The 23,966-nt window shown below is 35.9% G+C and overlaps 2 protein-coding genes across 2 annotated transcripts; one reads left to right on the top strand and one right to left on the bottom strand.

Moving 5' to 3' along the window:
* Positions 1 to 5,237: 5,237 nt before the first annotated feature.
* On the top strand, positions 5,238 to 13,763 carry LOC128986164 (40S ribosomal protein S3-A-like). Its single transcript, XM_054406346.1, has 4 exons — positions 5,238 to 5,381; positions 7,799 to 8,118; positions 11,969 to 12,156; positions 13,551 to 13,763. The coding sequence occupies exons 1-4, from the start codon at positions 5,352 to 5,354 to the stop codon at positions 13,736 to 13,738; spliced, it is 726 nt and encodes a 241-aa protein (XP_054262321.1). The 5' UTR covers positions 5,238 to 5,351; the 3' UTR covers positions 13,739 to 13,763.
* Positions 13,764 to 17,342: 3,579 nt separating this feature from the next.
* Positions 17,343 to 23,588, bottom strand: LOC128986198 (40S ribosomal protein S3-A-like). The gene is made up of 4 exons (XM_054406406.1): positions 23,485 to 23,588; positions 21,509 to 21,828; positions 18,470 to 18,657; positions 17,343 to 17,550 (listed from the first exon to the last, which is right to left on the bottom strand). Exons 1-4 carry the CDS (start codon positions 23,512 to 23,514, stop codon positions 17,369 to 17,371), a joined length of 720 nt encoding a protein of 239 aa, XP_054262381.1. The 5' UTR covers positions 23,515 to 23,588; the 3' UTR covers positions 17,343 to 17,368.
* Between the last annotated feature and the right edge of the window lie 378 nt (positions 23,589 to 23,966).

A 23,966-nucleotide genomic window follows, 5' to 3' on the forward strand; every position in this document is an offset into this window, starting at 1 on the left:
AATCTATGTGAGTATTTCTATTTAGTTTGGTTGTTCTTAATGGATATATACATTTCTGGTCTTCAACTCCAAATACATTAACACTTATATTATTCTGTCTTTCGAATTTATCTATATCAGATATTTTTACGGGATATTTTATATTTGTCATATTTAACTGACCTACGTAGGGTACATAGTTAGAGACCCTTTCAGCATGATCATTAGCATTCCTTGGATATAAAGCTGCTAAAATTGACCAAAGAAAGCATTTATTATCCAAATTTTTTATATTTAAAACTGCTTTTGTCAATTTAATACTCTCTGGTGTGGGTATGTATGATTTTGGAGTTAAGGGCTTATACTTGTAAACATGTAACTGCCAATATTTAGTATGGTCATAAATCCATCCACTGCCTTGGGCTTGATATTTGTGTATAGATGCATCAATCTTTAAAAGAGCATTGTCAATTTGAGGCTTTAAATCTCTCTTCTCAATAGTTAAGGTGGTAATGCTTCTAAAATCTGCAATACATTCTTTCTCATTAACTAATTTTCCATTTTGATCCACAGAATATTTTATAAATTTGATTCTCCTTACTAAAGTCCATTTTATCGGCAGAGGACAAGAGTGAAGAGTATTTTTAAGTTTAGTTTTAATCGATTCACCAACAAATTTAATCATTGTATATGGACATTTGTTGCAAGAATGTACATGTCTTTTAAAATGACCAACAACATTTCTTTTACAGAAACTACAAGTCTTGTGAGTTATTAATATATGAGATTTTAGAGCTATGTTACTATCACAGATTAAATTACAAACTTTACACAGTTTTACCTTGATTTGATGTATCAAATTGTAGTGGCGAATCAGGTTACTTTTGGTGGAGAATGACACAGAGCAGTGTTGACATGTAGCCTTCATTTTATATATGTAACAAAAAACTAGGTTGGCATCTTCTATATAGTTGAAATTACATTTTAACAATTTCAATTAGTGAGAAATAATAATTTAAATCAGAATTTTAAATGTTAATATTCAAAACAATTTTATACAATAAGATTTTATAATTGCAATTTTTAAAATCAAAACTAGATCAAAAATTAAATTTGTTAAATAAAAAATACTTTTTAGCAATTTAGAATGTTGAGTCTACATTTATACAGTGTGTGCTATAGAGAAAACTACCTATGTTACCTGTGTTACCTTAATGAGTGAAATTCAGCTAATTGTATAAAAATCAGGACTTGTTATATTTTAACATAGTGGAAGTTATACAAAAATGACAAAGTGTCATGAGAGAAAAATAATATAAGTTTTAAAGAAAAATCCTGTAAAATTTTTTCTAAGTTCAAAAATAAGGATTTTAATGTTTAAGTTTCACTGCCATAGTAACTGTTGAGAAATACTCTTTAGTATAAATTACATTTTGACAATTTCAATTAATGAGAAATAATAGTTTAAATCAGAATTCTAAATTTCAATATTCAAAACAATTTTATACAATAAGATTTGACAATTGCAATTTTCAAAATCAAAACTAAATCTTAAAAGTTATATTTGTTAAATAAAAGAATACTTTTTAGCAATTCAGAATGCTGAGTGGAGCGACACAGAGCAGTGTTCATGTAGTCTTCATTTTATATATGTAACTAAAAACTAGGTTGGCATCTTCTATATAGTTGAAATTACATTTTAACAATTTCAATTAGTAAGAAATAATAATTTAAATCAGAATTTTAAATGTTAATATTCAAAACAATTTTATACAATAAGATTTTATAATTGCAATTTTCAAAATTAAAACTAAATCAAAAATTAAATTTGTTAAATAAAAATACTTTTTAGCAATTCAGAATGCTGAGTCTACATTTATACATCGTGTGCTATAGAGAAAACTACCTATGTTACCTGTGTTACCTTAATGAGTGAAATTCAGCTAATTGTATAAAAATCAGGACTTGTTATATTTTAACATAGTGGAAGTTATACAAAAATGACAAAGTGTCATGAGAGAAAAATAATATAAGTTTTAAAGAAAAATCCTGTACAATTTTTCTAAGTTCAAAAATTAGGACTTTATCACTGTCACAAGTCTTTTGAAAAATACTCTCTCTAAGTTTCAAATAATAAATACACAGACAGGCAGTCACCTAACTAAGTCATTTCCGCACGAGCAAGCGAGGAAGTGTCCATACCACTGCAATTAATTATACAGACAGACCAGTCTCAGACATCATTCTATTCGCTACCGAGACAGGGGCGTGGCAGCGTAGGATGTCTAGACAGGTCCACGGTGCCAACGCCTTCCACTAGCCCAGCCCCGCATGTGAAAAAAAAACTTACCAGAGGAGAGAGATCAAGATGGCTGCGACGGAAGGGGACTGACTGAAGGAACCGGTTTTCCCCGCCTTTTTATATAATTCCCAGCAAGTGAATTCTGTACAATTCATAAAATAATTTTTAACAATTGCAGTGTATTTGTAAAATTTATTTTAACAATTTCTGGAGAAAATTAAAATATGAAAGTACAAATTTAATTTGACACCTGTCACCTGTCATCACATCAATCACTGTCAATACGTCCGACGCCGCGCGCCTGTCTAGACATCTGGCGTCACTCATTCCCGCGCCGCATTCTCTCTCTCTCACTCCCACGCCACGTTCTCTCTCTCTTTCAATACCCCCCCTCTCGACATTGAATGGAACACCTGAGACTGGTCTGTCTGTATAATTAATTGCAGTGGTATGGACACTTCCTCGCTTGACACTGCTAATGGCGAGAGGACCGGTCGCGCTCCCGGCCACAGGCGCGTCCAAGTTTGCATACAAACCTCGCACTGTCAAGTTGATGATTTTGAGAATATACTTGTGAATGCATGTGGATTGGGGTGTACAGGCGAAGATCAGGATTTTTGGATTTGGTGGCTAAAAAATGATCCCCATAAGAATAACATGGGAAAAACGTGCCTAAAGTGGGGTCATACCGGTAGTTCACCACTACTTATGTAGATACGATATACTGCACATTGTGAGAATTGTTTAGTCGAGGATACATTTACACATAAACATCATCATTATTTGAATATTTAATTGGCCAACACAAATGTTGTGATTATTGTTTTGAAACTGCTACACATCCGATCATCAAGTTTAAGGTGTCGTTGGATAGGTCGTGACATGTAAATTTGCCATAAAACAAAACCCATTTGAAATTCCATCAGGGCTCTGCCCCAGAAGCCAATTGAAATAGTCAATATACGTGATTCAATTTATTTCATATCACGGACGATTACTTAATACCTATCAAACATTAGAAATGACAAAATAAATGTAAAAATATATGGTATCAGCATTCTGAAACATACTTTCTCCCATAAGCTTGTTAACATCCTATATCATGGGAAAGCGGTGATAGTATATAGTTCAAAATCTTAAAAGCTGAAATAACTTTTGGACCACAATTGTTACAGCAATGGGGTGTTGTACTATTTTTTTAAAACATCTTTTGTTTATGTTTATAATCCATACCAGGTCTCTTCTAGTATTCGTGGTCTAATCACAGAATACCGATAATTTCACCCGAATTACGTTTTGAATTCAAGTGAATAAAATTTTCTTTGCGTCTTGCTTTCGCAAACCATTATAAAATGGCACAAGACTATCCCTGACTATCGCCGGTTTAAATGTATAAAATGCATGCTTTTTACACGTATGTTGCGTGCGCACGTGGTGGTAGGTGCACATAAAAACTTATATATATATAAATATATATATTTATACGCCTAATGAAAAAAATGTTTTTTCACTGGCAATTAAGTAAAATAACTATTCTATTTTTGTTTTTGTTATACGTTTTTATCATCTCATATTAATACGCGAGGACTGTGTTTTGTGAACACTACTCCTCCCTTATTTGTGGACAAATTTCAACGTTTAAGGTGTTGGTGTTAAAGGATTCGGACCAATTCGAAGTTTTGTATTAAGGTTTTAGAATTTAAAAGTTCCTACTTCCTACCCTTAAGGGCGTGAGACCCTTTCAAATGTCGGGGTTTCACCATGTTAATAATTGTATTACCTATCAATCTTTCTTCCAAAAATAAACTAAAATGTCCAGAAATGCTATTTAAGAGTTAGGTACATAACTTTCTCTAAATTAACTGAATCAAAGCACAATATATTTAATGCTACAGAATATAAATCCAACCGATTTATTTATTGATAAATCAAACCGCGAGGGTGTGGGTTGTCGAGGTGGCACGTTGTCGCCTATGATCGAGGTGGCGCGTTGACGGCACCGAACACTGAGCGTACACGTCAACCCGCCACCTCGTAAAAGAGTGGTGGCGGGTTGACGGGGTGGCACGTTGTCGCCTACGTACGAGGTGGCGGGTTGCCGACATCGAACATGGAGCTTCACGACAACCCGCCACCTCTGATAAAAACTGGTGTTGGTGGGTTGTCGTGGTGGCATGTTGTCGTGGTGGCTCATTGACTTGAGTGTGTACGACAACCCGCCACCTCGGAAAATTGTGTGGTGGTGGGTTGTCGTGGTGGCCTGTTGTCGAGGTGGCGGGTTGACCTGTACGTACACGTCAACCCACCACCTCGGTTTTTTTGTGGTGGCGGGTTGACGCCTCTGACCAAAACACCGAGGTGGCGGTTTGACGTGGTGGCGCATTGACAGCGACCCATCTCAACTTGCTCTTGCGCCGCCGGATCCGGCGTCCGGCGGTTTCGCCGGTAAGTGTGTCCCTGGCCTAAGTTGTAGGCCTGTTACTATTCCCTGTACTGATAAACGACCTTGATAGAGAATTGGATTGTTACATTTCTAGTCAATAATTTTGCAGTAATTGACAAAAATCCTTCATTGATTTTAATGGGATATTTGTTTAGCGCAAGACTCTTTATGCTTTGCCTGAAGAAATGAAGAGCCCGAGTCATGACCCTGGCAGGTTCAAGAGGGAGTTGCTGAAATAGATTATGGCCGCTACTACACCCTTTTTATAGTAATAAAGAGTATAAAGACTGGAAAAACAATATTTTGTGAAGCAAGATCACATCAAAAATGTTTAAACTGTGTATTTCATATGACTCCATTTTCAATCTTGACGATTGCAAAATAAAGAATCTCTCTCTCTCTCTCACTCTCTCTCTATCTCTCTTTAGTTCTGTATGTGTGTATATTATGATGATTCATTTGATCAGATTTCTCCAAGTCTGCCTTTAGATAGTTTCCCTCCTTTTCTCGTAATTCCAAGAGTTTTAATATCGCCGCACATGGTCAAAAATCAAACCTAACCTCTTTCTTTTTGACTTCATCGCAACAGCGTACCTAACCTCAATTTGTTTACTTACTTTGGAAACCATGTCAACAGCGGTTTCTAAAAAGAGGAAAGTATGTATAATTCATTTATATATCTATTTGAAATCCGTATTCTATTTTAGATCTTTAAAAAACCCTAACCCTAAATATTTTTGTGGTAAAATTTGGATTGATTTGGATTAAAATTATGGAAGCATAGGCCTACATCGTAAGTTACAAAGACTAGAGTCAGACTTACTAATAACCTTATCAGAAATCAAATGATAACAAGATGTCTTATTTTAGTAATTTGATGTAAATTAATTATGTAAATAATTGGGTTTTGTCCGCATACATTAAAATCGAGTTTCATGAAATTCTTTGAAGAGAAAGAAAAAAAATTATTTAACACAGTTTTAATTTGTAATGAAGGTTTACATTTTTAATAATGGACACGTGAACAACACATACAAACAACCAATGCGATAATTACACATTGGTTTTGTTTGCCGATATGACGTTTTACTACCTAACATGGATTTGGACCTAATTATTTGGGTACAGTTCCGCAGAGAATCTGCAATATATTAATCGGATTAAATATTTATACCTACATAGGCCATAGGCCTAGCAGTTATAATTCCGTTTGATATACCGTACAAATTTTCACACAATGTAAACATCAAAAGAGTTATGATCTGTTTACATTTTAAGTTAGGCCCTATTATAGTGTGGGAAAGTGTTTAACACGTTCGCTGCTGAGCGCTAGATGCCGGGACGGCGCCAGTTGCTGAACTAACGCTCGGCCGCTGCGTGACATTGCCACCGATACACTGAATTACAGTAAAAACAACAGTAGTTATACTGGATGGCAATGTTCTGCAATAAAACTGGCTTTGGATATAGTACTAAGTGATTCTGATAGATAGCAGCACTACCCAGGTTACAGTCAGTAAAGTAGTGTCGCTATCTAGCAGGAAAGAGGTAAAACAAAGCCCTGTTCCAAACGACCCTGGTGGTGATTTGGGAAACTATATTTTTTATTGTCAGAAAAGTACGTCCGTACGAGCTGCAAAGAAATATAGAACGCTTGTGACGTGCTGGCTTATCCATAGCAACGTTAAACAACAATGAACGGTGACGTTCTGGAACGTTCTTAGCTCCTGGCGCCGTGGCCCGGCTGACGTTCCGGAACGTCCGTAGCAGCGAACGTGTTAAAGGCTTAAACTTAAATATTTCCTTAATTGTAAACCTCTAGTTGAGTCTAATTTCATGTTCTGTTTACGTTTTTTATTGATGTCTTATAAACGAAACTAACTTAAGTTTATGTTAAGTTAATTCAATCAAAAACAAAATTATATTTGAAGTAATTAACGTTAAAAACAAACAATTACCAAAACTTATTGATAAGTTATGGCACTGTATACATACTACTATAACCCAGAATCCCAACCGCATGGTAAAAAGCATAGCAACTCTGGTGGCGCTGCTTACGAACTGACAGGCAAAGTTCTCAAAGTACTTAACGCTTTTTACCATGTGGTTAGCATTCTGGGTTATAGTACCTAGTATGTATTCTGTGGTTATGGTTAGTGCATAGGGTTAAAAACAAATAGTTTTTGCCATTTTTAGTCGTACAAATTTAAAATTAAACCAAGGATAAAAATAAACAACTTTGACTTTGTCGTTGTCAGTATGTAAGTGATTTGTTACTGTTACCCTTTAGTAATACCACAAGCAATGTGAGTAGTAAAATTCAATGACAAAACTAGTATTTATTCAACACATAAAATGAGCTTGCATTCTTTCCAAAGAATGAAATAACAAAACTTAACTTTATTTACATTTCTAACAATTCAACGTACATGACATCAGTTACAACTTAAAATAATTGGAATATCTAAAAGAGCTCTGAATTGCTTTTCTTCCTATTTGCCAAATAGATCTCAATTCATGGAAATTACTCATTTGACAAATCATAATCGAATTATCAAATCATCATCAACTTATCAACCAATTAAATTTGGGTTGCCACAAGGTTCAATTTTGGGGCCATTGCTTTTTTGTGTTACCTTAAGGGCATGGCAGATACTTTAACCTACAAGCAAAATGCTAAATTATGTCTTTACGCTGATGATTCTAATTTGAAGATTGTATCATCTAACTCTCCAGAAGAAACTGAAATGTTTACATATGTAGTATTAGATAATAGGCCATCTTACTCCTTCGTTATCAAACAATAAAGTATCAATTCAATCTGGTATAAACCAAGCAGCTATATTGATTGTAACAATTATTGATCATTACGATCTGTAAAAGTCTGTTTAAAAGTTTTGTCATCTCTATAGTCAGGAGTATTAATTAATGCCCAATGATCGAGGACAACTGGGTTAGTTACAAGCCATTGAAAATCAACCTACTGTGCTTATTTTTTCATTTCTTAAACTTGAGAAGGTGAGTATACAATATGTTGAGATGAATCCATCCCACCGGTCAAGTTGAGTTGTCAGTTTGTTGCAGATGGGGTATTTAAGGCTGAACTGAATGAGTTTTTAACTCGTGAGTTAGCTGAAGATGGCTACTCTGGTGTGGAGGTGCGAGTCACTCCAACCAAGACGGAGATCATCATCATGGCCACCCGGACACAGAATGTGCTTGGAGAGAAGGGCCGACGCATCAGGGAGCTGACTTCAGTTGTGCAGAAGAGATTCGGCTTTCCTCCTGATTCTGTCGAACTCTACGCTGAGAAGGTGGCCACCAGAGGTCTCTGTGCAATCGCTCAGGCTGAGTCACTCCGATACAAGCTGATAGGAGGACTGGCTGTTAGGAGGTATGCCTAAATCTTGTCAACGACATTGTGTAATGTAATGTTTCTATGTTTACCGCCACTGTTTAAAACTCAGCTTTGTTTAAAAATTAATTATTCACCTTGTTCTTTGCTATCCAAGTTAGAATTAAAAGAAACTACTGTCGGGGAAAAAAGTTTAGACACTCGAGTGTGGAGCTCTACAGAAAAGTAACCAAACTAGATTAGAAAAACACGTAGTATATATACATTTTTGTTGTTTTATTCTACGTATTCCTGTGAAAACCAATTTTTTAGCTCGTTTAGGAAATTTTTTATGACAGTCGGAAGGTAAAAACTCCCTGTTTTTAGAGTATCAAAAACCATCTTATGACTTTGAAAATTCGTACAATGTAAACTAAAAGTCAGAACTTTATCAAACTTTAATACAATATAGACACATAATGAACTAATATGTGTAGTTTCAGAATTTTTACTCTACCCAAAAATCTTTTGTTGTACCTTTTGTAAATTAACTTTTTCTCAAAAACGGCAAACGCTAGAAAAAAATTGAAAAGCTTGTATTGAAGGTGATTGGTTTTGTATTTGAAATATTGATACTGCTCAACCACATTACACATCAACACATGTTATTTATATAAGTTAACATTTAATTTGGATAATGCAGAGGCCGAATACGGCACTTCCAGACCGCCGCCGGTTCTGACTGGGCGCATACCCCGTACAGTGTTGCCAAATTGAACACCTGGACACTGAGCAGTAATGGGCTGCGAACTGTTGAGTCAAAACTGAACAGCATATATTATTAACCATGCACTGGATATCGCTTTTCCCTTAACGTTTCTCCCTCAATTCTAAAAAAACATATAGCACTGACAATCATTGCATATTCCGAATCTGAAAATTTAGATTTAGCACCCATTTTTAGCGATGTGACACTAGCTAAAATTGAAGACAGACAGGTGGATTACTGATGACATAATTGGGGTGGTAATACTTTGGACCCTTTGGAAGAATTCAAAACATGATATTTTTGTGAGTCAGTTGTCAGTGACACACACTGCGTGAATCACCTTACGCTCGGTCAACGTCCATCGTGGCAACACTGCACTGGATTCCTGAGCGAGCGATGGCGTCTGCACCCTTTGCAGGCACAAGATCATCCAGTTTTTTGTTAATTTATATATATAACATGCGTAACAATGTGGTTGAGCAGTATCAATATTTCAAATACAAAATCAATCACCTTCGAAACCAGCTTTTCAATTTTTTTCTAGCGTTTGCCGTTTTTGAGAAAAAGTTAATTTACAAAAGTTACAACAAAAGATTTTTGGGTAGAGTAAAAATTCTGAAACTACACAAATTAATTCGTTACCTATATATGTGTCTATATTGTATTAAAGTTTGATAAAGTTCTGACTTTTAGTTTACATTGTACGAATTTTCAAAGTCATAAGATGGTTTTTGATACTCTAAAAACAGGGGGTTTTTACCTTCCGACTGTCATAAAAAATTCCTAAACGAGCTTAAATATTTTGGTTTTCACAGGAATACGTAGAATAAAACAACGAAAATTATATATACAGTAGAGTCCCGCAAACTCGGCACTCGATAACCCGGCAGTCTGGATAACTCGGCCATCACCTGGCTCAGAAAATTAGTGATTTTTTGAGTCGGAGTTAATCATGGACTCAAGCCAGCTTAAGTCATATTATTCTAAACTGGTACTAAGGATTTGTTGTACTTTATCTGATGACTTAATACTGACTTGTAATATAAATATAAATAAAAAAGGCGGTTAAAAAGCTTAGAAACTGTATCGCTCTTATTTTTAACCCTAGTTCCCGATAACCCGGCATTTCACAAACTCGGCACCCTTTCAGTCCACATTACGCCGAGTTTGCGGGACTCTACTGTACTACGTGTTTTTCTAATCTAGTTTGGTTACTTTTCTGTAGAGCTCCAAACTCGAGTGTCTAAACTTGTTTCCCCGACAGTAAACAAGCATGTTGATGTCTAGGTAGGTTGTAAATTTGTAATGACAATATTTAAACGAGTAACAAACTTTTTAGCCTATGTAGTTTACAAATCAACCGTAATTGAGGGTTGAGCTAATTTATTGTAAATTGGATCAATCAATCAATTAATTATCAATTATCAATCAATCAATGACTGGGACGGGTGGCGTCGTCCTGTAATCCAGCTACTAGGAAGTCACGAATTGTGAATATTTATAGGGATATACTGTGGATGCGATGCTCCCTGGTGTGGATTAACGTCCGCACTAGTGAGTACTACGACTATCCGCAGTACTATCCTGATAATTAGACCAATTCGTAAATTACAAGGGAAAAAATGTGGTTCGGATTCCACTATAAACTGTAGGTCCCTTAGTTGCCATTAGCTGTATGGGATATTAATTAACAGCTGTGTCTAAGGAGCATGTCGGCCTTAGTCACTAACAAGACTACAAGATCATCCTACTCTCATCCTTCATTCATAATTGGGTTAAAATACGCACATAGTGGCGTCCCCAAATTAAATAATTGATGGATGTACTATTTATTACAATTTGTGCAAGAATACACCAGCCTACCTTGTCAGGGAGGTGCCCGCTAGAAGTAAAAAGAAAATCTTAAATTTAAGCATAGGTCGATATGGGTTTAAAAATAAAGGTAATTATTAGACGAATGCAATGCCGCAAATTGGAACTCAAAACAACAGAGTCAAAAATAGCAGCCAGTTCAAACATTCAAATTTGCAAATGTTAGTACTTAATCTTTGAACGGCTGCCATTTTTGACTTGGCTGTCCGTTTGAGTTTGGATTTGCGGTATTGTATCTTACTAAAACAGACCTTCTATTTGATGAACATATCAACCTATGCTTACTATTGAGATTCCTAGAGGGCTGTCCGCTGTCCCCCTAAGGAGGTAGCTATCATTATATAATTGGTTAAATTACTTCAATGCCCAGTAGCTTTGTGCCAAGTTTTGTAGCTATATCTGTATTATTTTTTTGAATATTTAATTGTTCCGGGACTTTGCCGCCCTGTATATTACTATACTCCGTTCACAATATTTAGGCAGTTTGAGTGGAAGTTCCCCCACCACATTTTTGTATTAAAGTCTCTTGCTTAATCAGCTGTTGAGGTATTATTTTATAATAATGGTCAAGTGGAGGAAATAGATTTCTTCTCCTAGAACTGCCTAAATATTGTAAATGAAGTATAACACTAATGTCCTATATATTTACTCAAGTCACTGCTATCGCAGTCAGTCCAAACGAGTAACGTGCAAACAGACACACGAAGGAGTCATGTAGGTGGTACTTAGGTATTTCTTCTTCCGTTTTATTTCTTCCCTCAGCCGTCAAAGGTCCTCAAATTCCAACATGACTCTCATATGTGAGTTCATCTTTATCTTGGCCCGACTTTGATACTAGTGACGTGTGTTACTTTTTTACTATATATATATACTTATACTTTTTTTATATAGACGATTAAAAAGACCCCAAAAAGAGAAAGACCCCTGAAAGTGCTACCAGCAGGCGAAATGTGCATAATGTAGCAATTGTATAAATATCAATTACATAATTGTATAAATATCAATTACATAATTGTATAAATATCAATTATATAATTGTATAAATATCAATTACATAATTGTATAAATATTAATTATATAATTGTATAAATATTAATTATATAATTGTATAAATATCAATTACATAATTAATTGTATAAATATCTAAAAACCACTAGCCTAGTTTAAAAACACGGTGAACAAAAACACAAAATCTTATAGCTGTTGGCCTCATTGTTAAATATTTTGTGTTGTAAATATAATTTATCAATGGTTCAAATGATTTTGCAGGGCGTGTTACGGAGTACTGCGCTTCATCATGGAGAGTCACGCCAAGGGATGTGAAGTTGTGGTGTCTGGCAAGCTGAGAGGTCAGAGAGCCAAGTCCATGAAGTTTGTGGATGGCCTGATGATCCACAGTGGAGAGCCTTGTAGGGACTACGTCGACACTGCTACTAGACACGTCTTGCTTCGACAAGGTAAATACCTTTCTCTAACTGACCTAACTAGGCTCAAACTATGGATCAGATTGTTGATTGAAGCTCTTTAACAGCTACAAAGGATTTGCTACCTATCTTGGGGTCATTAAAACCATAGACAAAAAGAATTAAATATAGACCATCAGCTGTGCTGCAGTTACCATAGGTACCATAGGCCGTGTAGTTACGTAGCGTGTACGCCATAACAAATGGCGCTCCCAGCGGTGTGCGCCAGAACCTATTGTTACCATGGTAACTGCAGCACGGCTGACAGTCTATATTTAATTCTTTTAGTCTATGTTAAAACATACTTCATGTATAGAATTTTAACGTTAGTTGTCCTATTTATGTAGAGGTTTTTTTTGCAAGCTTGTTTTTCATGGAATTGCCACAGCTACTTTTAGCTTATTCTGGATCCTCATAACAGGGACTTATCTATAAGTATAAAAGAGGATGTTTGTATATTTGGCAGTGATAAACTCAGACACCGCTGAACCGGTTGCCACACAACTTGGTACATACGTGTCGAATTTCATGGAATAGGTTTATACACCATCAATTTCGTGATCCATCCAATCGGCTCCGCCCCAGTGGCTCTGGAGTTTCCCATGTTAACCTTATGAGAAATGGAATTAATAAATCTTAACAGCTGTTTCAATTAAACAAGTTGGTTCTGTTCTATGATGTTCAATAGCATTAAAGTTACAAGGATTACCAACAGGGTGCAGCACTATTATTTCTTTTACATTTATGACAATTTTGACAACAGCTAATTTGCAACCAAAAGGTGAGTGAGCATAGCGAACGAACTTCAACCTGGAGGCGAGTTAGTGTAGTGAACGAGCTAACCTGAAGGCAAGTGAGCGTAGCGAACGAGCTAACCTGAAGGCAAGTGAGCGCAGCGAACGAGCTCCAACCTAAAGGTGAGTGAGCGTAGCGAACGAACTTCAACCAGGACGTGATTGAGCCTAATAGAAAGACCAAAAATATTGTCTACCCACTAGCATTAATATAAGAGCAATAATAAAGAATCGGTTATCCTTTGTACTATATGTGTTTCATTAGTTGTCGTACGCATTTTAATTTAGTTATAAGCACTTCATATACAATAAGACAATTAAACGTTACGGTACTTAAATTATAAATAGTCAAAGGCAAGACAACGTCTGCCGGGTTCAGCTAGTTCTTCATAATTCAAATCCCAGAACCTTTGTTAACCTTCAGATTTTCTCAACGATCGTTCCCTGACCTCCCTGATCTCTGCTATGTGTTCCAAGGATCTAGGGAATACCCAATAGAGCATTGAAACAACAGCAATGTGTTAGCTGACAGTAATGTTATGATAAAATGAAAATATGTCTTCAACTCCTGATTTACATTGTGATGTTTTACAGGTGTGCTTGGCATCAAAGTGAAGATCATGTTACCGTTTGATCCTGATGGCAAGATTGGTCCCAAACGACCACTCCCTGACAACATCTTTGTTGTTGAACCCAAAGAGGAGAACCTACCCACCATTCCCACCAGTGACCACAAAGCCGCTGCAAAACCTGACTCCATGCCTATCCCAATCATGGCGTGAACAAATAAATTTTATTTTTATTTAATATGTTGTATTTTTCTCACCAGCTTTTACCATTTTCTGTATAATACTATTATGTGAAATATTTTTTACTTTAGAACAAACGCGACATCAGAAAAAGTATAAATTCATCTAGAAAAAGTATACTTGAGATGAGTACCGGTATACTCTTTGGAGCATGTCCAGTAAATTCCTATTCAAGCTATAAGCAAAAATCAACGGAATACTTAAAGATGATTTCCTGACAAGTAGTTCCTGACAAAACTAATCGCGGCAATAAGCAACAATTGGATTTTTTCAGATGCAGGTACGACTAATTTTGTTATTCAACATAATCCATAAGCTACAACCAAAAATTATTTAAGCATTCCATTGAATGGCACCCTGCTAAAGAGCTAACCGATCTTTGCAGCAGGTAAGCAAATTTCTGGGTTAGCCAGCTAAATGACTTAAAGCCAGCAAATTCCTTGACCGTTTTCAAGGTTAGGCATTTTAACAATTTGGGTGGGTAAGTTTCCAGATCAGCTGGTAAAATGCTACATATATTTTTTCACATTTGGACTTATTGCAATGCATCCTCTATGATTATTTAGTGGCCACACCTTTGATAGGTAGGTACTTTTATTTGTAGTTGTGGCATGAAGACAAAAACTTTACTTTCGTTAAAAAGCCAAATGCAATACCATATATTTATGATAAGCCAAACATTGCTGAGAAAAGTTGTAGCTAGAGCAACCACTGGCTTAGATTGGTAGGCCTATTTGTGACAATAAGACAAAAATCTTAATCCTCATTAAAAAGCTAACCACCACCACAATATAGTTCGGCCGCTAAGAAAACGACCTGCGCGCTAATGCTAAACCAATGCTGGAGGAGGTCGCTTTCTAAGTGGCCAAACTATAGTATCTAGGGATAGTAAGCAAGACACTGCTGGTTTGATAACAGATTTGATATTGCTAGAAAAGTGTTTGTTTTTTTTTTCGGTACGCTATAACTTCCTTATTTCATCACCAACTTTCTTAAACGAGGTGTCAATTTAAAGCTTTTTATATCCACTACACCAGAAAAATATAGAAATCACTAATTTTTCAGTAGTTTTTTGTAAAAACGATTTATAATATCATTCTGCAAGTAATTTAGATTTGAAATGTTTATTTACGTTATTCGATCAGCTGAAACATGTGAATTAAATTAATCAAAACAAACGAATATTTACTTCTTAAATCTGGGTGTTTTGTTTTTACTTCATCCATGTTGACCAACAAACATAGTATGTGCTTTCTATGATAAATCACCCCAGAGATTATTCACTCTACAGAAGTCCAAACAAGAACAACTCAAAAGTAAGTACCACATGGGTTCTTAAGCTTTTTTATTTCTTTATAAACGAGCCATCATTTTGACATACAGTACCTACCAACCATTCTATTTACAGTAGACCCCTTCTTATCCGGACACCTTTCAACCGGACTAGATTGGCAGGAAGTGGGCGGTACTGAAACGACTGTTCTCGTGGGAAAGATTTGAGACCAGTGATCACGTGTCTAAATGCGTAATTATCATTATTGGCTTATACAGTATGGATTTAAACGGTCCGTTTTAACGAGTTTTTGTGGATGTCAGTTTATCCGGACTGGCCTCGGTCCCGAGGAGTCCGGATAAGAGGGAGTCTACTGTATATTTAACAATTCCATCTTCTAACATCCCCTCTAATCTTTTCTTTACTACAGGTTTCAATGAATGGTTATGTTGTGTCGAATTTGTTACCTACAGTTTCCTATCAGTTTTGATTCGGTTCTTTACCAAGGGACATAGAACCATTGACTATATAACTTAGCACACTCTGTTGTATCCATTAGAGTTTTCTAAAACTCCCTAGAGTCCTTTAGGTTCATTACCTTATAAATCCATGCTAAAAAGAACTCTATTATCATGTTGATTGTTGATGAGAAACCTAAGCATGGTCCAAGATTGGTTGTAGCTCACTTGAACGACTACACTATCAAAGCGAAGTTGGCTGACTCCGGTCAAACTGTCATACTACGCAATAGTCTGTAATCCTTTCAAACTGACTAAGAAGGGATTTCCCTTAAACGGTACATTTGCCATGACTTTAAATAAGGCACATGGACAGATGCTAACGAAGGAAGGGTGCCAGGCCCTGTTATATTTAAACATTCAGTTTTTGTGGCTTTGTCAAGAGTGCAACTTTTCAGTGAAAACTATTTATGTGTAAAAACAAATCATTCAAAACAAAAATTTTATATAGACATGTTATTACTTCAAATGTAAACATGTAAAAAAAGTAAAATCCTTAACATTGTATTTTGAAAAGGTTAATTATCTAAAATGTAAACCCACAACTATTCCTGAAGTAAGGAGCCGTACTTAAATCAACAAGGCACTTGCTACGCAGAATTAACTGTATGTTGTGTATCTCAATAAGTGGAATTTGAGGATTCAGTGCAAATGCTTCACACAGGTCAGCTGGTATGAGTAATGAGATAATGATGACACTACCTATCTATATACTATTATTAAAAAGAGGTGGTCGTCAGTGTGTTTGTATGAGCTAAATTAAAAAACTACTGAACCTACTCTGGGCTTAAATTTAACAAAATTAAAGCTACAGCTCCGAGGATAAATATACTGTAGAACTATTCCCGGTTTGATATTGACCTAGGACTTAGCCTCGCGGGTTTTCAAAGTTCTGAGGTGAGAGTTGTAAAATTAAATATCGATTGGTCTCCATTGTAACAAAGAACGAAGTTTAAATGTAAATGAGCAGAAGTGTCAATTTTTTTTCACAAGTATTTTATTTACCGTCTGTTCTATACTGGAACAATAAGTAAATGTCATGACAATTTAACAGCACAAATAAAATTCTTTACAAATAATTCTTTTACAGTATTAGAGTGCAAGTAACCATACCTTTTTTCAAGACCTGGGTGTGTCAGAAACATAGGCTATATTTTCACCATTCTAGATTATGTTCAACCATTTTTAGAAAATTGTTTTTATTTGAACCCAGTATTGACGAACCCCACAAAAATGGTCCAATAGAATTGAAACGGCTGTTTATAACTCCTATTCAGATTCTATTGATATTCAGTAACTTTACATCAACTCTCACCAGATATTTGATATGTTAAATACGCTACAACTATGCTTTACAAATTAACTTGTTTAAGGACGTGAAAATCAATCAGGATAAAGGCATAGATAAAACATACTCCCTTAGTAGATTAGTCATCCTAATGGAACAGCTGAAGCCAATTTTATTGTTAGTTCTGTACGTCCAACTATAGAGGTTTTGTTTTGTTTACAATTTGTTTCTTGTTATTGCAGTCATTTAACACCCCGTTTAACCTAATAAAACGATATAATCATAAACAATAACTGGTCTCCTAGTTATATAACCAAATAGTAAAGCACAAATCATGAAAATAACCCTAAAATAATAGAATCAAAATGTTGTCTACACTTGCGATCAGTGTGGACGTACATGAACTAGACGCAAAAAACAAGCTTCAAAATTTACAATTGGATGAGGAGTCTACTTGTGTTGCTTAGTCTATGATAAAGGCCTCTGAATAAATAAGTGTTAAGAACAAAACTTGGAGTTTATTGTTAGGCTAGAGATACAGGTGCTGCATCTGGTTTGGCCGCTTTGATGTCGCTGGTAGGAGCGGTGGGGAGGATCTCCTCTTTAGGCTCGTTGACAGACACTTTGTCTGGCAGAGGCTTCTTGGGTCCAATCTTGCCGTTGGGGTCGTGGGGCAACATGATCTTTACTTTGATGCCCAACACACCTGAAAACATTTTTGTCAATTATTAACCATTATTAAGCTAGCTCTAAGTTTGTACAGCCACTTATACAATGAAAATTAAGAAGTATTGCAACATTTCTATTCAGGTAGAGAAGCGGCACGTTACCTTCTATTTCACAATTGGCAATCGGAAACAATTTTCCCTGTGCAAGCCTTAGCTCAAACTGAAGCAAGGTTGTTGTTATGCAATGAGGATGACATTTCCCACCCCGCCCCGCACCAGTAGTGCCAGTACAGCGGGATGAGAATTTCCGCCCCTAGCACCGAACAAGTTAAAGGTTAAAAAGGGACTAAAAGAATTGTCTAATCTAGGTCTTCAGGTGATGACCACATTGTTGAATAAGAAGACTAGAGGCCGACAATTTGGATGTGTATCAGCTATCCATCTTCGGGGAAGAAACATCGGCCCCTAGTCTTACTTATTTAACGACATGGTCATCACCTGAAGACCTAGATTTGACAATCTGTTGTGACCGTGGAAGCCTATCAACTAGACTTAAGTAGCTAACCAAAACACGTTTCCCTTTTATTTCTACAGTGGTATTTTTAGTGAAACAACACAAATGCTACAAAGGGAAAGTTATCTAAACCCATCAAAGTTTTGTAGATCTGCCGGGATTTCAACCCGTCCCTCCCACACAAGTCTGAGGCGCTAACCACTAGGCTAGCAACACACTAATCCACTAGCCGCTAATATTAGCTAAGCTGCTTGCACATGTCGAGTCTATCCAACCATTCAGACAGAGACTAGGCCTACATTATTTTAGATCTTTCACAAGCTGACAAACCTACGTGATGTACCTACGTGAGCAAAGTGGAATTGCACAAGTCTGACATGTACAAAAGCAGCTAATACTAGCAACTGAATTATGTGTGATGCTTTAAATGTAGAAGGACTGACCTTGTCTGAGCAGAACGTGCCTCGTGGCTGTGTCAACGTAGTCTATGCAAGGCTCTCCACTGTGGATCATCAAACCGTCTACAAACTTCATGCTCTTGGCTCTCTGACCTCTCAGCTTGCCTGACACCACAACTTCACAACCCTTGGCTCCACTCTCCATGATGAACCTCAACACTCCATAGCACGCTCTGCAAAAAACAAAGGTGTTTTATACAATTCTGGGATAGTTTAAAACTTGTGATAAGTTTATCACAAGGGAATTCACTTTAGTATTACAGTAGACTCCCTCTTATCCGGCCACCTTTTAACCGAACATCGGTTTAACTGGACTACAATCGGCAGAAATTACATCACTTTTACCGGAAAATTTTTATCAGCACATTGGACTAGATCGGTAGGAAGTGAGCGGTACTGAAACAACTGTTCTCGTGGGAAAGATTTGAGACCAGTGATCACGTGTCTAAATACAATGCTCTCCTAAATTGAAGTCGAATATCACAGTAAACTTCCCGTATTAACGAGTTTTTGGGGACGTCGGTTTAACTGGAAAACCCGTTATCCGGACTGGCCTCGGTCCCGAGGAGTCCGGATAAGAGGGGGTCTACTGTACAGTTGAGTATCTTATTTACAACTTTCGGCATTTCCCCATTATAATTCACAATCTACAAAATTTGCTGTAAACCAATACCTGCAGATGTAACTCTCGCCAAAACAAACAATAATTCAGAAACAGTTTTTATGTGTTAGCAAAACACCTAGAATCCAAAACTAAATACACAAGGTGTTACAAAGGATCAGTATCATTATTACATTAGGCCTTATTGAGCTAATAAAATAAATTGTAAATTTTAAAGCTAGCATGTCATGTAGAATAGGCTACAGAATGATTGAATTTGTTTCACGCATAATAACTAAAGTACGGTAATAACTACGGTAAGAAATGCATTAGGAAGCTGAAAATCGCAGTCAGAAATATACAAGGCTTATTACAAAAAACATCTTATTCCAATATTGAACAAATACGTAAGCTATCGTCCGATGACACATTTATTTACAGCGTTGAATTACAGAACGGACTATCAGTGTTAGATTATCAAACTGTGCCAACTGCGCACAATTTTTTACAAGGAATTTTGTTTAATTTGTGTACCAGGACCACCAATACATATAAACTTTTAGACTAGGTAGATATAAAAAATATTTTATAAAACCGTTTTAGAATAAACTAAAATAAAATAACATAGCCTAATTGATAAAAGCAAATAATAAATAACATTACATATTAAAAATCGGTTGCTTGTAGGAGCAGTCTAAAAATGATTTGGCTGGTAAGAATGCAGTGTGGTAGTCTCTGCTATGCACAGTAAATAGAGCATTCTAACGGCAAAGTATTACGTAAAGCAAGGCCAGTTAAACTAAAAATAACATCCAACTGAAATGAAGGCTTTTATCCAAACGTTAGATTTACCTTAATTAATCTAGGTAATAGTTTAAAAACTCTAAGGATATTTTATATAGGTAGTCTATTATTTTCATTCGCAAATTTTACGTAGGCCTAACAACGGACGAAATAGTATTGCAGTAGGCTATATTGTTGCAATAGGTCTAGATGACTGCCGTTTTAGTCCGGATTTTTAAATTTCCACGTATTTCAAATAGCACAATTTGGCAGTTCTCTCTTTCAATAGAGATAAAACAGGCACAGTTAGACCATAACAGAGACATTTTTTGATAATAATCATAAGTTATCCACGGACCATTTTAAGGATGAGAGTCATGGAGTATTTTTATCCATATACAGGGTGGCTGAAAAGTAACTTGCACCCCCCCCTTAACTTTTGAACCTTTTGAGATATTTGAAATCGGTTTGCGGCAACCTTCTTAGAGATGAGGGGCTACAATAATTATGGTCAATTTTAAAAAAATTTGCCCTTGGGGGTAGTGGCAAGTATAGTCGAGTTTGGTATCATTTTGCAGGTCTTGACGAAACATAACAATTAACATAAAGAAAATAGAAATCGGACCATTAATAACAAAATGGCCGTTCAAAATTACTTTTAATGACCATTATCTTAATCATTTATAGCTGCAATTTTGTTATTAATGGTCCGATTTATTTTTCTTTATGTTAATTGTTATGTTTCGTCAAGACCTACAAATTGATACCAAACTCGACAATACTTGCTATTTGAAAATTTTGAGCCACCCCTACCCTACCCCCGCTACCCCTAAGGGCAAAATTTTCAAAACTGACCTTAATTATTGTAGCCCTTCATATCCTAACAAGTTGCTGCAAACCGATTTCAAATATCTCAAAAGTTAAAGAGGGTGCAAGTTAATTTTTCTGCCACCGTCGTGGTTATTTGGATTTGAAACAATTTTGGGCGCAATTTTGTTATTAGTAGGCTGATTTTGGTTTTCTTTATGTCAATTGTTATGTTTCGTCAAGACCTGTAAAATGATACAAAATTCTACTATACTTCTCTTTGAAAATTTTGAGCTACCCCCTACCCCTAAGGGCAAAATTTTCAAAATTTACCATTAATTATTGTAGCCCTTCATATCTAAGAAGGTTGCCGCAAACAGATTTCAAATATCTCAAATGGTTGAAAAGTTAAGGGGGGGGGGGGGTGCAATTATATTTTATATTATATTTTTCTCCAGTGTAGCGACACTGTGATAATGCTATGAATCTAATTTTTTGGGATATGGCAATGTTGGCAAGTTATGGCTGGTTCATTTTGTGATAAGAGCCTTATATCAGTGGCAAGTGAAGTAGGTTTATTAAACATCTTAAGTCTTCTTAATTGTTTCTAGACTACAATTTAATAAGTGATTTTAAGTGAGTTTTTAGCATTTGGCGACATTAAAACAAAAAATAAATTGGCCCCAGGCCAGGTCTTACCATGAGACCAACAATAATAGCTTATTCCCTATGGGAATTTCGCTGAAAGGAATGAGTGTAGGTGTAACTTGTAAATTAAATATGTTATGTATTCCCACTGAACTAAGCAAGCCTAATCTATGACATATTCTTACCTTCGCACAGCAAGACCTCCAATCAGCTTGTAACGGAGAGACTCAGCTTGTGCAATGGCGCAAAGCCCCCTTGTTGCCACTTTCTCAGCATACAACTCAACAGAGTCGTTGGGGAAGTTGAATCTCTTTTGTACAACAGATGTCAACTCTCTGATGCGTCGGCCCTTCTCTCCTAGCACATTCTGTGTTCGGGTGGCCATAATGATGATTTCTGTTTTGGTGGGAGTGACACGCACCTCCACACCTGAGTAACCATCTTCGGCTAGCTCACGAGTCAAAAACTCATTGAGTTCAGCTTTGAACACTCCATCTCCAACAAACTACAAAAAAGTGATTAGATTAAGTAAATGACACAAGTTATTACTGAGTAAAAATAATTTATAATGTTGATGTTTGTATGAAACATAAATTGGTGATTATCCAAATACAACATTTTACTTGCCTTAGCCTTCCAAAGAATTTTAACTTGTTTATCACTAAGTGCTTAACGAACTGTTTAACACCAAAGTATCACTTAAGCGAAGAGTGTACTAAGTAAGCAACGCAACACATTTCTAATCCGCTGAATATATACTTACCACTAAATGTTATTTTACTAGGCTTACTTACTTCACTCAAGAACAAGTAAACAGACTGTCTCTGCGCAAGAAAACAATAACATGACTCAGCCGGCCGGATTTGTAAACAACAGATGTTAACTTACAAGTTTAGTAATGCCAACCCACCAAATCAGAAATGCCAATCAGAAATTTTCCACGTAGGCCTTATAGTTACCGCAACAATAATATTGATTAATGGCCTAGAAGTTAAGGTAACTACTATTGAAGACCAACAAACAAATTTAAAATACCTGAGAACTTAAATGAAGTTTAGGCCTACATGTTTTGACACAGGCTATAGCCTAAGTTATTATCGGCTATTTGTCGTAGGCTTGTGACCTTCATATTGAGTTGCTTCCCTATAATGCTGGGGAAGGGTTAAAACATTGTTTCAAGAAAATCCAGGAATGTGGTGTGTCAATTTTATTTTTTACAAAATCTGAACGTACGAAGCCAAACTCTTAGCGCCCCCTCAAAGGTTAACGGCTACTATATATAATTTGCAGAGGACATATTTTATCAAAGTCATGAGATAGCAATTAACTTAAAAGTTAGATGTAAGTTTAAGTTTATTAACATAATATGAGCAAATTAGCCTAGGCCTATAAGAGACACAAGAGGCCCTTCATTTATAATGTTTGAACAAATTGAAATACTAAACGCGTGATAGAAAGAAAGTCCAAAGTTATGCAGCCTAAGTTACCCTAACTAACCAAACGATAACTTATATCGAATGAAACAATCGAATAATCGATATTTTCATTCGGTGTTTGTGCCAACAGAAATGGAAGTCTAACCCTGATAAATTCATTAGGCCTACATATTCCTGATAATGGTAGGTAGAAAACGTCCTTCAAATTCAGGTTAGGTACCTATGTTATTCTAGGCTATGTAATATTCATGAAGCCTGATTAGGTCCTAATTCAGATGATTTACTAACCTAGGCCTCCATTAGAGATAAATTTGGGCCTGGACATCCAAGGTTTACGTCAGACTACTTGGTAATATGCTACTTTATCAGGGGAGGAAAATCCAGAGGCCTAACCCTCCGATTAGGCCTTAAGCCTAGCCTAGTCCAATATTTACTAAACCCAAATTCGGTAAGTCTACTATTATGCTATCTTTACCAAAAGAGGCCAAAACTATTCTTCGGTGGTAAACTTATGAAAGTAAGAATTAAATTAATAAGAGTAAATTACTTAACATTAAATACTAGTCCAAACAAATAACATTGTAACCCTGGAACAGGAGAATTATCCATTGTAATCGAATCAGGACGAGGGTTTTCAGTTATTATTTTCATATGCAAATATTTGGAGATAGAATTGAACTTTGTCCACAAATGTAAAAGGAGGGTAATAAAACTAATAAACTTACTTTTCGTTTTTTAGAAATATTCGGCGTCATTTTAGCAATATAATTCACTAGACACAACAAAACGTAAAGAAAGAGGTTAACCGGATGCCATCCCAAAAAGATTCTCGTCGTCGTCGACAAACAGCCAAGTAGTAAACAGGAAAAAGTAATATTATTATCAGCACTATATGTTGTATTAACTCACTGAGTATGTTTTATCTATGCTGGCATACTCTGAATGTATATTATGTAGTCAATGTAGTCAATGGCTGATAATACATAATAATTTTCAAATATTTTTTTTTAAGCAACGAAACAAAAAATCGATTCATATAATCCAAGATATTTGCATAAAAGCAAAATCCCCTCTCAATAAGGAATTATTGCTAGGAATATTATAGGTTGGTTAGTCTATGATTATAGGCACAATAAACCGAACATTCAAACGTACATTCCCTCTAAATTCGCTAATAGCAGATCAAGACTAATTTTTGAAGGACCGT

Source organism: Macrosteles quadrilineatus, unplaced genomic scaffold (genome assembly GCF_028750875.1).
Source record: "Macrosteles quadrilineatus isolate MER2022 unplaced genomic scaffold, UCM_ALF_1.0 Scaffold_2__2_contigs__length_208266976, whole genome shotgun sequence".
NCBI lineage: Eukaryota > Metazoa > Arthropoda > Insecta > Hemiptera > Cicadellidae > Macrosteles > Macrosteles quadrilineatus.